The sequence below is a fragment of the Poecilia mexicana genome, unplaced genomic scaffold (genome assembly GCF_051168715.1).
Source record: "Poecilia mexicana isolate PSO_F unplaced genomic scaffold, ASM5116871v1 scaffold_17, whole genome shotgun sequence".
Lineage (NCBI taxonomy): Eukaryota > Metazoa > Chordata > Actinopteri > Cyprinodontiformes > Poeciliidae > Poecilia > Poecilia mexicana.
The window spans coordinates 27,218,160-27,233,615 of record NW_028263386.1 but is presented as its reverse complement, the minus strand read 5'-3'; the positions used below and the strand labels follow the sequence as shown (position 1 = coordinate 27,233,615).

At 39.3% G+C, this 15,456-nt stretch overlaps 1 protein-coding gene across 1 annotated transcript in view; it reads right to left on the bottom strand.

Moving 5' to 3' along the window:
* Positions 1–3,008: 3,008 nt before the first annotated feature.
* Positions 3,009–15,456, bottom strand: part of gng12a (guanine nucleotide binding protein (G protein), gamma 12a) — a 32,682-nt gene continuing 20,234 nt past the window's right edge. Inside the window, exons 2-3 of the mRNA XM_015012679.2 lie at positions 7,933–8,041; positions 3,009–5,077 (exon numbers count right to left, since the gene is read on the bottom strand). Of these exons, the coding sequence (XP_014868165.1) occupies positions 4,952–5,077; positions 7,933–8,025 (219 nt within the window). The 5' untranslated portion in view covers positions 8,026–8,041 and the 3' untranslated portion in view covers positions 3,009–4,951. The remainder of the gene's footprint in view (positions 5,078–7,932; positions 8,042–15,456) is intronic.

The following is a 15,456-nucleotide window of genomic DNA, read 5'->3' as shown; positions in this document are numbered from 1 at the left end:
ATTGTTTTCAGCAGCAAATTCACAATTGCGATGTTTCCATTAAATGAGAAACGCAATTAAAATCACACATGAATAAGTTTATTCATGTGATAATTTATTTAACATCATCCTCCAACTACTTTCTGTTGTATTTTTCTTTATGGTTTCTGCCAGTGGAAACATCTGGTTGCTCATTTTTTACTGTCCCTTCTCTTGTAAACTCTGGAGAGACATTCAGAGCTGGTTGTCATTTAGAATGGAGGACATCCAAGAGATTACCATAACTCATATATTATATGTTGATGACCTCGAGAGCCAAATATCTGATGCAATAATCTTTCTTGCTTGCTAAATATCATCTATGCTGCTGTAAGAAGAGAGGTTCTACCCCTTGTTCTGATCTTTTAACCAATTTAAACTTTGTTTCTCCTCACTGAAATATTGTAAATCTCTATATGGAACAAAAAACAAACAAACAAACAAAAAAACACCAGTATGTGATGAGCTTGTCTTTTACAATCTTAAACTCGTGTTTGTGTCTTTTTCTATGTTTCACTGTTCCTGCACCTCAGCAAGAAAAGTTTTTTAATGACTTATCACGTGAACAAACTTATTCACGTGTGATTTTAATTTTATTTCTTATTTAATGGAAACACTATAATGGTGAAAATGTTTTTTTTTTACAGTAGCAGAAGATTGACAAAGTTTCTCTCACATTTCGAATTTAAAGCTGTAGCTGTGCACTGTAAAGAAAAATGCTGACTCAGCTTGACTACTTTCCTTGTTGCGTTGACTCAGTTTGTTATATAACTTTAAACACTTAAGAGTTATTGCTACGTTTATCAAGTTAACGGTCTTTAGTTAATTGTATTAGATTAAAAGTGTTTAGTTAAGAGATTTTTTTTAAGTTTCCCCAATTTATTTAAGTTTTTACATTATTACTTCAAGTTGAATTTTTGTATATCATTTTTTTAACTACTGTTAAGTTTTTACCACTTGTGTTATTTTTAGCTGTTTTTTTCCTCCTGTTTTCTCACCGCAGACACACCTGGTTCATCCTGCATCACCACTTCTCATTTGTGGGGGAAAAAAACAACACAAAAACTGCTGATTTTTAATAAAGGAGGCATCAACGTTTCACCACTGCTGCTGCTGCTGCTTTGTGTGTGAGAACCGCTGCATCCTCTGCACTACATGTGCAGCTTTAACAATGTGGTATGTATGATCCTGTATGATCTTCCCATTGTGTAAAGACAGAACACACCGCAGTGTGTGCAGCCTCCAGCTGGGCAGAAACAAGGTTAGAGAAACCCGGCGGACTCCCAGGATGAGCAAAAATAGTTCATCTGCTCTCCAGGAGCGGAAACTGGGCCTTGGCTCTGTTCTAAATTTAGCTCCAGCGTTCCCTGTCTTCTGAGGGCCTCAGTGAGAGGGCCGCAGCTCCTGCTCCCAAATTAAACAGGAATAGACCACTAATGACAGGAAGTGAGCCCACAGAAAGGCTGAGACACTCCTGGTCAATATGTTTATGAAGTCTTAAAATAAATCTTCATTTCAGTAGCATCATCCCATTTGGAGCATTTTGATGAAACAATTTCATTGACTGAGTAACTTTACAAACGCAGGGTAGAGTTTCTGAGAACTTCTTATGCTAATGACTTTGCGTTTTGCTGGAGGAATAGAAATATGATGACACACAGAGGCTCATGACTTTCAGTCACCAGGCTGGAGGAGGAGCCATGTTATGTTGCCAACACACACAAGTGAGCGGTTAAAGAGTGGCACCTGAAGGTCACCCAAAGCAACTTTAGACAACATTTATACAGCAAAATGTGGTCTGATCAGGTGTCAAACAACAGATGAATTTGTGGACAAGCTCCTCATGCCCAGTGGTAATTATGGGGGATGATGTGTGGTGCTATGGGCCTAATTTGAAGTAAAAAAAAATAGAGTGAACTGAACAATGATGATGCAAAATATGGAGCCAAAAAAAAAAAAAAAAAACACAAACATTTTTCCAGGACCAGAATCAGTCTCTACCAAATCCTGCAGGTAAGCTGTGAGTTCAGCTTTAAGTTAAAACTAAATTTGTTAAAACTATCATCCTGACAGTTTCAGACAGATAATATGTGGAGAGACGGGGCTCCTTCCTCTGCTACTATATCTGTCTGAAGGGATGCTGCGCTCCCGGTCAGAAAGAACCAATCAGAGCTAGGAGGAGGGGCTTAACGCTGTCAATCCGCTCATGAACTGTGGAGAAACAACTTACGCTCCAGGAAAACTGTTTATCCTCAATCATTGGTGGCCATGCTAACTAGCCTTAGCATTCATAATGGGCTCTGTTACGGAGAACCAGCTGCAGTGTAACAGAGGGCAAGGGAGAGGGTCTGAGCAGTGTGTACAAGAGAATGACTGACAGCAGTAAGATCCTCCTTTGGACTCTGATTGGTTGTTTCTGGTAGAGGGGAATAAGACCACAGAGAGAACAAGAACAATTAAGAAAGTCAAGTAAAGTCAACTAAATTATTAATTTGTGTTTAAATTTAAGTGTGTTTAAATGTTTTTTTTACATTAATTTAAACAGATGTTTAAATTATTAATTAATAATTATTGAATGTAATAATTAAAGTCACTTAAAGTCTCCGACATGTTCTCTCATTATTGTGGAATTAGAAAACAAATACTTTTCATAATTCCAACAAAGCAAGAAAAGTTTAGTCTGATTTAACATCAGAAAGCAAAAACAGGTGTGTCTTTTTATTTGGTGTATGTAAACTTGTGGTTGAGTAGGGTTTCTGAAGTACCAACAGCAGGGGTTGAATTTGTTAGAAACATTTGGACAAATCCAGGATGTTTTCCCCACTGCTGAATAAATGGAATCATATTAAAGGTTGAAACCTCTCAGTGAGAGAGATTATGCTGCTGCAATAAAAGCTAACACCTTTACCCGAGTGCCAACAAGCCGGCCTGCATCATAAGAGACCCCAGTCAGCTTCCTGTATTGTTAGTCACTAAGAGGTGACGCGTCATGCTGTAGGAATGTTTCACTTTATTGAGCTTCATCAAATCTCCATACCAATGTTGGTAAATTAATAAACACATTTATCCAACAGAAAAAAAAAGCATTTGGTCACAGTTAAATTAACAAGAGTTACAGATTGAATGAAAACATGGCAACACATGACAGTTGTGTTCTTAAGCTTTTGTTCCCAAATCATCGACAGCGACACCCTGAGCCGATTCACTGCAAGTAAGAAAAACAGACGTAGAGAGATGACAGTGGATCAGCATCAGGCGTCCGTATGGTGAAGGCAACAAGAAAAGAAGAAAGATTTTCTTTTTTTAATCGTTTTAAAGGAAATACAACATGTAAAATGATTTCTCATAAGAGGGAAACATGAGTAAGGCTGATTTTATTCCTACTATTTAAATTTACCACAGCAGATAAGGCATGTTGAACTCCCTCCACCTCCAAAGCCCCCCACCTCCACCTATAACACCAATAACAGATCTGGTAGAATAAATGTAAAAGCTTTTATCACCTCCTCCTACAACCATTAAAAGTTCCTGGAGTTATTTGCTGTGAGTTGATAGGTAGAGCTCACAGTAGTTTGCAACATTTGGTGAGTTTTGTTCAGCCAGAGTGTGCGTGTGCATGTGTGTGTGTGTGTGTGTGTGCGTAGATACAAAGATGCACCAACAGATGAGTCAGATTTCCAATTTGACTGGAAACCAGAAAGTCTGGTAGACACAGCAAACATCTTTGTTAAATATATTCCACAAAACATCGTTGCTTCTTCCCAGTCGGCCATGTTTGTTTACACTGAACTCACGTTTGGTCTCGAGATTTTGGGAAATTTTCCATCTGTCATCTGAGTGTTGGTGAATGGAATCTGTGTGTGTGTGTGTGTGTGTGTGTGTGTGTGTGTGTTTATTTATTTATTTTTTTTTCAATTATAGTTTTTAAAAAGGGTTGGAATCTGTTAAATTTGGAAGCTGCAAATCAGACGTTTTAATTGGAAACTGGCATCTCTACTCATAAAAGAGGTTATGACTGCAGTAGTTCAGGTTTCAACACAAAGGGTTAGTTCACATTGGAGGTAGAATCTAACAGTAAAAAAAAAAAATCCCCATTGATCCAGAGTTAAAAAAAAAAAAAGTTAATTTGAGATTAATTCAGTGTTTTCATAGGCAGGAGACTTTCCCCAAAAACTTGGCAAGATGAATGGATTTAAAAAGTATTCAACATGGAGAATATATCTGCCTCAATTTTTTTTTATTAAATAATTTAAAGACGATGTGAAATTTATCAAACTAACAAAAATGCTAACAGGATATTCAATGGAATGTGGATTGTCATTGGTCAGTTGGAGATGTGACCGGCTGTTTGATACTACTGTTTTCATGTACTTTGATTTAATACTACCTGCTTCTCTCTCAATAAAATACATCATGGCAACATTTGGAAATTTTGATCCCAAGAATTTAGTGGCACAAGCTGCACTTACATGTGGAAAACTGCTGCAGTGGTTCTCAATCATGTGAAGAAAAGGCTTTTATAGAAAAGGCCAGTTGGGAGACTTTGGTTGTTGGCGTCCATTTAAGGCAAACCAGAGAGGCAAATAACAGTCACTGCCCACTGGAGACACAATTGGATAAACACTGACGGAGCAAACCCATCACTGAATGCTGCTTTTACTGGTAGAAGAATTAGAAAATAAGTTTGAGACTTTAAGATGTAATCAAACCCACGCAGACAAAGATTTCTGAAGCAGATGAAGTTCACCCTGAACAGTGGCAGGTCAGTAGTTTTGGTCAAAATCCCCCAAACGGGAGCCGCCGCACGGCATTCTGCACCGACTGTTAAAACACCTAATGATATGATCGCAGATTCTCTCTCACCCCTCCCAACATGAACAATACAGCAACGTTGATAAGCAGAAGAAAAATAGACAAGGCTAGAGGGCTTCCACTACAATAAAGTGCAGGGCTTCTTCTCCTTGAAGGGGTTTTCTGAAGCAGGGATTCCCGCGATGAGGGGGTCGGATTTCTGATGGTGGCTGCAGTACTTCACAATGTCCGCGGAGGCTTGGGAGATCTGGAGAAAAAAAAAAAAAAACAGGAAACAAAAACACCACACTTTTAGTTCTCTTATTTGGAGATGTTCAGCGCACCAACGCATCTGGATCGCCGGTTTGGAAAAACCACAATCCAAACCAACATGTGCGTGTGAAAAGTAAAGTAAGCAAAGGCGACGCACCAGATCACTCAGAGAGCCTTTCAGTCAACTCATCCCAATAAGTCTCCTGTTTATTATATAAAATCAACTCATTTGAGCTTTACAGCATGTTATAATCTTATTCCCTCATCAAAAAAAAAAAAAAAAAAAAAACGTGGATTGTTACCTTGATTCTTTCATGAATGTTTGAGAAATCTTTTAATTTCCATGGCAACTGCAGTGAAAAACACCTGATTGGATATAGATCTGCCTTCAAGGTGCTGCCCCTCCTCACAGCTGCAGTTTCCAAGCCTCCCTCCCACAGAGCAGCCCTCCCTGTGACTCCCCCACTCAGCTCCTTCAGACTAGCCAGCAGCAGTTAGCAAACTCCAGGTGGTTCTGCAGATTTGCTGAGTCCATTATAGGAGCTACTTCTCAGTGCAACTCTGGTTAAAACATTGTTAAAGGGTTCATAGATGAGCCATGTTGCGATGACATCCTGAAGGTGGAGTTTCAGAAAGAGCAAGAGTTTTTAGAGTGACAGGTGCTTGATTTCAAGGTGTTAAATTATGGAGCCATATTTGGTGTATATCACATTTTTTATAACAACTGAAGGTAACAGTCACTGAGCTGTGCTGTAAAATGGCACCATGTGCCCGGAAAATATATAACATTGCCCCTTTAAGCTCCCATTCCATACCAGCAGCTTTCAGCTGACCAGGAGTTGGAAAGAACACATGCAGATGATCTGATTGAGTCAGAGCCTTCCTTCACTTCATCGGAGCATTGTTCCTAAAAGCCTTGGTCTCTTATAAAACTGCAAAACAGAAGTGGGTTCCTCCTCCTCTTATTTGGCCTTTACCCAGAGACCCTGCCTCTGTTCGCAGTGTGGCATGTGGACTCTGTTGTTCTGAGGTTTTTTACGCAATCCCTTACCTCATTGTCTTTTGTCTCTGCATAACATCCTGTATGCTTTTGAACAGTTGTCTAACTGTGAAACTTCCTGACAGCATTTCACACAGTTTTGTAATTTAAATTTGGAAAATAAATATCAAAGTGCCAAGAACTATATATGTCCAGAAAATTATTTTCTCACTATCATTTCTTTCTGACATGTAAGAAAATGTGATTAAAATTAAAACATACAAATAAATCTAAACAGTGCGATGTGAGCAGATAATGGCTGCTAATTTGCAGTGGGTATGGGTTTCCATGGATATAATATTATTTGTTAAACATTTGCATCTTGACTGAGTGACTCAGACATGAGAAATGTTAAGGTGAAATAGCAGTCCAGTGTTCTGCAGTGTTTAAAGCCAGTGCTTCTGATGTTTTATCAGACACCAATTCAAAGACATGTGGTCAAGACCTCCTACATAATAACACTGACTAACCCCTACAGGGTTGCAATCTTCACCACCAACTAAAGGGATAGTTCAAATACTACAGTAGTTTGTTTATATGTCTTGATAAACTTATTTATGATCACTTTTAAATATTTTGTGGACCCAGATATTGTGTTTATTTGGTTTTTGAAATCTTCACGTTTACAATGTTGATTCTTCTATCTGACTTCTGTGATTCTGTCTGACCTGCTGGAAACTTTTGGGACAAATCCAGATTGATGGTGACCCATTATTTCCCTGTCTGGTCTCAGAGTTAGTCCCAGCTTGTTGGCTTTCTGTTTCTCCAACTGCTTTTTGAGAACTGATCACAGGTTAGGTTCCCAGTTATGGCACAGTACCAAAATTAAGACTGTAGGGCATCCAGTGGTGGCTACTCCATTGTCACAGGAAGCTATATGAATTCTGAAACTAGCTACCGATCTGACTAATGATAGGCTTTCACCGCAAACTGAGCAGCCGGCACTGGCAAATGAAAAGGAGAGTATTCACTAGCGTTAGCCTTGGAGAGACTGGTGACTAGAATGATTAGTCCAGTCACCCACTGAAATGGGGTAACCTCTACTGTCCATTAGCATGGATAAGCTGGCATAGGAGAGGCAATTAACATGTCTAGGCTGGTCAGCTGCAACTTGTATTATTTTCTTTAAGGAAAACTTCATCAAGAAAATGGTTTGCGTCCATGACCGACTGCTTGGAGACCCGTGGTACTGCACTGATTATTGGATGAAATAGAAAATTTGATAAAATTGCACCTAGAACTACAGAGCACCCAAGGGCCAAAACACACTGGATCCGTTTTGGCATTCAATCTGATGAACAGTCGGGTCAGATGATGTACATCACCTGGAACTGGATTCTGGTAATGTCATCGGGGCCTTGCAGATTGCTCAGAATTCCTTGAGACTGCGTCTCCGAGTGTCCGACCAAGATAGACCTGAGGTCTGTTTTGGTGTAATGTCATGAGTGCTATGGGATAAAGCAACACACGTCTGCTTTGAGAGAAAATACAAACTAAAATCTTTTTATTAACAAAAAAAAAATTAAAAATTTTGCATTTTGTTCGAATAGCTTTTTCTTTACTCCCAGATTGGCTTGTGTTTACATTGGCGGGATTTCTAGTACATACTCTCACGTGAATATTCGCTATCAGGAGTCCACTGATGAACTGTTGAGTTGGAGTCTTTAGCGCCAGCTAAACATCTGATCGTAGCATGAAAATGTCTGACTTAAGTGGTGTGTGTTGGGGGTAGGGAAGGAAGTGGAAAGGAAAACAGACAGCAGCAAGGTTCGACAGTCTCAGCCAATGAAGATGTTTGTTCTGTGGTTTACCTTTATCCTCTCAATTTTCGCCTCTAGTCTCAGCTGCTGTACGGTCTGCCGGGCCTGGCTCAGGTTATTGGCACTCGGAGCTTTAGAAGACATCTTGATAAGTACAACACTGTAACAAGAACAACAAAGCAAAGCTTTATCGTGGCTGTGGAGAATGTGGGATATCTCACATGTCACACCAAGGTGGAATTAAACAAACACAAAGTAAAGAAAATGGTCAGGTCAGAGACAGATCCAGAAGTTTTTCAACCCATTTGGATAATAGCTATATATTTGTTTTATTTCTTCATACAAACCTAGCTGGGATATCAGCTACTCATGAGCTCCTGCAGCAGCTTCTGTAAGTACAGAAATTCTTTGTAGCAGTTCAGACTCCTTCTGATGTCATGCCAGTACATGATGTGGCCACATCATTGAGGTGATGGGTTGTAAACCCCTGTGAGGTCGACTCAACCAATGCCAGGACCCTTATTTTCCATTTCCTGTTTCTGTGAAGCACCAGCACCTACTCCACAAACACAAGCAGCCAAGGTGGAAACCCAGGTCATAAACCTGGATCCAACACACAAGGAGTAAAAATAAACCAGACTGAGCCAGAGTGGATTAAAGCCTTAATAAGGTAAAGATGCGAGGACTGATAGGAGATCCACTTTAGGAGGTTGATGCGTTTATGACAGCAAAGCACGGCAGTCTGGACTGTGGTTCCACTTCCTGTTAATCATTACCAGACCAGCTAGGAACAACAAGCCCGGACACATCACCCCATCCACTTGCTGCTGGATCACAGGTTTTACTCTCTGGGTTATTTCTATTGTTGTTTGGCTGAAGTTTCCCATTAAAAACAAAACACACACACACACACACACACACACACACACACACACACACACACACACACACACACGCACACGCACACGCACACACACACACACACACGCACACACACATTTGTAACTCTCTGCAAATGCCTTCTTGAGACATCACATTTTCCAAACCTACTACTAAGAAGGAAACTGGAAGCTTCAAGTATAGGTTCTCTCCACAGTTCATCTTTAAAAATCATGGGCTGACTAAAATGTTGTATAAAATCTGTTGCAGTTTGCCGGCATGCTGTGGATAGTTTGAGGTTGTTGGACATCAGCCCCTCAGGATGAGACAACAGATGACCTCAGTAAGGACTGGAGGTCATTTTCTACTTAATGCAATACACCAGAATGATGCAATAATAGTAGTGGATATATAGTAAAACTATTAAGCTCAACTCATGCTAATGTTTTAGGAGATATGTATTTTTGTCATCATAATTTACAAGCTATAATAAAGATATTGCTTTGAAAGTTCAACAAATCTTTGATGAATAACATCCTTTTGCTCATGTTCATTACTGTAGTGTATTCATCATGATTATCACAGCGTATTTTTTACCCATTTTTATGTATGATATATCAGAGTCTACATCGGTATCAGTCACTTTTTAACGTATCGGTATCGGTCCAAGAAGTAAAACTGGGCCGATGTAAGGATTTATGTTTATTTCAATCATGACAGTGATGGAGATGCAGTGCAGGTTAAAAGCAGAATGTAGGTGGTGTGGTCACCTTTACACACTGCTGAAAGTGAAAGGAAATGTATACAACATAGGGAAATATCAGTTATCAGCCATAACAGCAGTAGTTATCGGATAACAATATTGCCACAATTTTTATATTTGTAGAAAAAGGTTATCCAGCCTCAATAATGTAGACCTCAATAACTTCAAACAACAGCAGTAAAGGAATGTGAGGTAAATGTAACAGTTCACAGGGTGACTCGTCCACGTTCACTTCCACTTGATCTTGTGCATGATGGATAACTTCCAGGCAGCGGTCAGAAAGCTCTACTTTTTGGGAACAAAGGATGAAGGAAGAATTATGACAAAAAACGGAAATGGGAAGGAAGTAAACTCTCTACTTTGCATCCTCTTCCAATGAATGTATAATCAGTGCTTCATTTCCATTCAAGGAAAAGTAATCAGTCTAAAGAAAGCACCTCCCAGAATGACTCAACCAGCTAACTGATACCATCTCAAAGAAACATGAAAGCTTCTTCCAGCAGAACGCAGTGTGAACATCCTAAGGAAAACCTTCATGACTCAGTCGTAAAGGAGAGGCCCCAAAAGGCAGGATGGAAAAAAAATCCTTTCATCCATTTACAATGAGGGCTGTGTTTATTTATGTCGTGTAAAAGAGAAAAGGGTGTGATTCTCCATTACAGGGGTCACCAACTCCAGTCCTCGAGGGCCACCATCCTGTAACTTTTAGATGAGTCTCTGCTCAAACACACCTGGATCAAATAAACTGCTTGTTTCCAGCCTATTGCAGAGAGAAATGAATGCTGGTGAGGGAATTCAGACATTTTGGAGCAGAGGTGAATCTAAAAGTTGCAGGATGGTAGCCCTTGAGGACTGGAGTTGGTGACCCCTGCTCCATTACATGAGAATCGCTTTATGTAGAAGTTATTGTTCATTACACATAAATGCAGGGATAACAATTCTGCATTTTTTGTGAATTTCTCTTTATTTGATGGTGGAAAATTAAGGTTCACAAGTGGGACTGAAACAGGGAAACCAATAAAGTACAATGAATTAAAAAAATAACAGGGAGTGTAGTGCAGAACTAATATTGATAAACTGCTGTTGGAATAAGACTGTTTTCACATGCTGTTTTTGTTTGATGCAAACCCCTAAAAACATTAAGGATGTCCAACTTTACAAAAGGAACTGACCACATTATCATGACAAGTTTTGTTTAGAAAGAGCTTATTAAAACCAGAAGATTCTCTGCAGAATTTTTACACGTCAAGTTAAATAATTAGTTTAGACAAACAGACTTTAACATTGCGGTTCAAAGTCAATTATTTTGAAGCAAGACAGTTGTAACAGGCTGAGCATGGGATCATTTATCATGTTTTTGTGGCTTTTGTAGTTATTATCTTCCATGTTTTTCATCACAAAAATTTCTGAAGAGCAAGGCAGAAAGTGGGAGAATCCACAGAACTGGCTCCAATCTGACCTGCAATTAAAGGTCTTGAAGAGTAAAAATTCACCATTCGTTTTGTGATATCACAGGCTCAAAATAATTAATTATGATTAATAAAAGGTAATGCAACACTGAACTGAATAAGCTGCTTTAATGCTGACTTTAGCACAGTATCAGACTGGAATCAGACTGCAAGTTGCAGGAATGTGATTTGTGAATCTTAAGAGTCTTACAGAGATCTGCCTCTACAGCTGACAGAAACAACATGCAACTATTCTTTTGCACAAGACATCTTTATTGTGTTACACAGCTTCTAGGGAATGTAGAGACGATGCAGAGTTTTGCTAACACAGAATAAAGTTTTGCAGGAAAGGCAAACCAGCCAAAGTGTGCAGAACCTGTGATGTGATGCCAGCTCTTAAGCAGCATGATGTGAGGCTCTAAGAGAGGCAACATTTGAACTCCAGTGTGGCTTTAATAACCACCACATACATACAGTAACCTGTAAAAGGATCAGAAAGAAGACCACCCCTTTTACAACATAACACCACACACACGTACACACACACACACACACACACCAACAGTCAGGCAGGACCACCTACTGCCAACACCACACTGCTCTACTGTACCTTACACACACACACACACACACACACACACACACACACACACACACACACACACACACACACACACCAACACATGCGATTCATTAGCAGTTTTCAAAGCGCTAAGAACAGGGAGCTATTATGAGTCAATTCCATTAATACGGCCACTCAGAGATGAAAACCCGTGTTTTGAGACTCAAACTGTTACTATGCTCAGGCTCAAACCCAAAGAAAACTCTTAAAGGGGTTGCTGACGAACACAAAGACTTCCATTAAGAGGCGAATGAGGAGCCGGTCCTGTCAGCTGTACAGTATGTGTGGTCTCTTCAGTGACTCTCCGAGGCTTTTAGTGCCACTGTGGCTTTTGTCATAAAGTAACACTGTTGGAAGTAAGCTACTCTAAGGCGTAAGAGCTGTCTGATGCACTTCACTCTTGGCTAACAAGAGGTGATGAAAGCCATGAGAAGTATTTGGTCTCCAAAGTCTCCCATGTATGGCTGGATTTTCATCTAACTAACACTGTTAGTTTAGGCATAGAATACAAAAGTCCCACCAAATTTTATACTAACACTGTTATTTGTGCGAGAGGCAGGGCATACACTAGGGTCCATTACAAGTCAACACAGAGGACTGACAAGCATGGTCACACACTCACTCACACACGCACATACACGAATTCACAACTACAGTAAGTGCATTTCACAGTAGCAAATTAAGCTAACTATAGTCACGTAATAGTCCATCCAACAGTCATGCAGATTGTAAGCAAAATTTAGAAATGTCGCAAAAAAAAGAAAAAAAAAAAAGAAAATGCAAATCAGGTGTGTTTTCATCTACTGCTTTGGAGCAAATCAACTAGAGCTGCACCAATCCAACAATACAATGTATTGGTTCCAATATTGAAAAAAATTCTATATCAGTTATCTTTAACAATGTGCAGATCTATTCAGTCTAATTCTATGCTTTGTGCTCTGAGCAATATCATGTTTAATTATTTATTTTACTTTATATCAAGAATTCCTAATTTCACTTTCTGAAGCATTTGAAAGAATGTTGCCTTTCATTTTTGCATTTTTGACCAAAATAGTCAACCTATTGTTTGTCAGTTTCAGTTTATTTACTTATTTTACATTGGCTGTTCTACTCTTAATTGTACTGACTGAACAAATTAGTTGTTATTTTTACATATTTGACCAAACTTATGAAGTTATTGACGTATGTAAGTTTGCTGCACTGATGCAGAACTGATGCAGAGCTACCAAATTAATCAGTAGTTCAATACATTTATGTCTGGGTTTAACAGAAACATTTTGCGTCAATTCAGCAGTTTTTCTGTATTGGATCAATAACAATCAATACTAAAACTCAGATATTGGTATCGTGTCAAAAGTTAAAAAAAGTGGATCGGTGCGTCCCTAAAATTCAACCAGTCTACACAGAGCATAATTGCATCCGATGTTGATGCTACATATGGCTGTAATAAACAGGAAATGGAGGTTGCAAACTAGTATGGATCATACACTTCTGAAAAAGCTACTATGGGAGAAATGAGGATGAAATGATAAGATTCATGGTTGGTGTTTGGTTGTTTCTTCTGTGCTCAGTTAAATTTTCCAATTTGGTTGTTAAAAGGAAGGAAATGTTTTCTCTCTTTGCTCGTGTTTTCAACGTTTGTAGTGATTCTTTGTCAGCGGCACCACATGGCGCTCCATCAACGCTTGTACATTATGCCACAGAAACATCAATTACAAAGAAAACCTCAAGAAAACGTAAACATGACAATGAAAAATGCTCCCGAAGTTAAATCCATCTCTTGAGTTTAACCAAAACAGTTCATTAACACTTTGGAATAAACAGTGGAATAAAAAGATACAATCCCATAAAACGTCTGCACGATGCTTCAACAGACCTCTTTGGAGTTTATTACACGGCAGACTGAAAATGGTAAGACGGTCTGCTTGTTTTATAGGAATACAGAGCAAAGCAGGGAAGTAACATCCAAGTTTGCAGTAATTCTGTGGATGTTCATTACAAGCAATTTTCTTGAAGTTCTTACAATTCTTCTATAGACAGAATCTCACAATTTTTTATCCACTGTGTTGGAGCGTTGTGCAGTTCCTGCTAAGCAAGGCTTTTGATCTTATATTTTCTACAAGAAAAAGTAGTAGAATAACTAAGCTACGCAAGCTGTTACAAAGCAAAAAGTTACCAAATTTTTAGGAGTGAACCATTGCAGTTTTCTGGCTAATCACCAATCTTTAAAAAGCTCGACCTGCTGATTCCGATTTAGGCTCACACAGACTTTTTTTTTGTCTGACAAGTTGTTAAAGTTGTCACTAAGTTGGCAACACTGGGTCAACTGTTGTTAAAGGGATCCAAGATTAGTTGAACATGTTGGTCTAAATAAGTTGTAATTTTCTTGTCAATAAAAAAAAATGCTGTTTGTGATACGCAAAAACTCAGAATTACTTCATAAATTTTATATCGTGATATTTTTCACCCATGGAGGCCGCCATTCTTTCACCTGTGCATGCTGGGTTGACACAGTCTGGTCTGTTCTCTACAATGTAGACACAGGAAGGCTAACTTTACCCGACTTACGTTTGAGTGGTGTAAATTTAGACAGTGCCACACTGCGTTGCTGTTGGCTGTTATTTAAAAATAAAAACTAGTGAGGTGAGTCTGGATTATTTCCCACATGAAAAAAATAAGAGTGCAGTGAGAGAGCAGAACACAATTGTCTGTGATTTTCACATTTGCTGAGCTTATTATAGGAGCAACTCCTCAGAGCAACACTGGTAAAAACATTGCAAAAGAGCTAACTGGGGAGCCATGTTGTGATTAGCAAGGTTCCTAACTGAAGGTGGAGCTACAGAAAGAACAGGAGTTTTTAAAGAGACTTCCTAATTTAAAAAAAAAATAGGAAGTCATATTTCTTTTAATTCATATTTTTATTACAAGTGAAGGTAGTATAGTTATTTGATTATGCTATAAAATGGCACTATGTGCCTGGTAAACATAATACTACCCCTTTAAGGAAATCGATGCACCTACAGAGTTCTGCTGTAAACTTCCTGCTGTTTGGAGGAGAACCTATTAATGAACATAATAAAGACTTTTCCAAAACAAAAACCCAACCAGTTTAGGAACATCAACACCAACTCATTCCCCATGTGCGACCATCTTCCTGATAAGGCAGCAGCTTACCGTTTTCTTTTACATCGGATCACTTCCTGCTATTCCACACATCTGCATGTACATAATTGTGCAGTAATCTGTTAAACTCCAGATGTGAACTGAATCGGATGTAGCCCTTTATTGATGGAAAAAAGCAACTGACTGAATCCACCAGCTGGTGTGAACTGTAAACAGCTGAACTGCAATATGTAGACAGATTGTCTGCTGCTTCAAACAAAAGAGTTCAAAACTTGGATTCCAGCCACAAACCGGAATACTAGCTCTCCCTTGTGTAAACCCACACACACACACACACACACACACACACACACACACACACACATACAATTCTCCTCTTTCAGACTTTCCCTCTGCAGGCCGTGCTAAAAGTAGCCTTCTCACACACAGTCAGCACTTTTCCAGCTGGCTGAAAAACTGTCGCCTGCTGCACCTCCAGCACGACCCAGAGCCACTTCTACCTGCTTTACTATAAACATGGCCCTGTTCTCAGGTGGAGGCCGGGCTTATCAGGGGCAACAACACTCAGTCATCAGTCCTGCTGCTGAGTAAAGGAGGATTGTGTTTATCAAGTGGGGGGAACTCTGAAAAGAAGGGGTGAGGCAGCAGCACTGTTCATAATGCTGGGAGTGACATCACCACTTTCCCACCAGAAAAAAAGGGACGTGGCGCTTTCTGTTCGCAGCAACAGTTGATGAGAG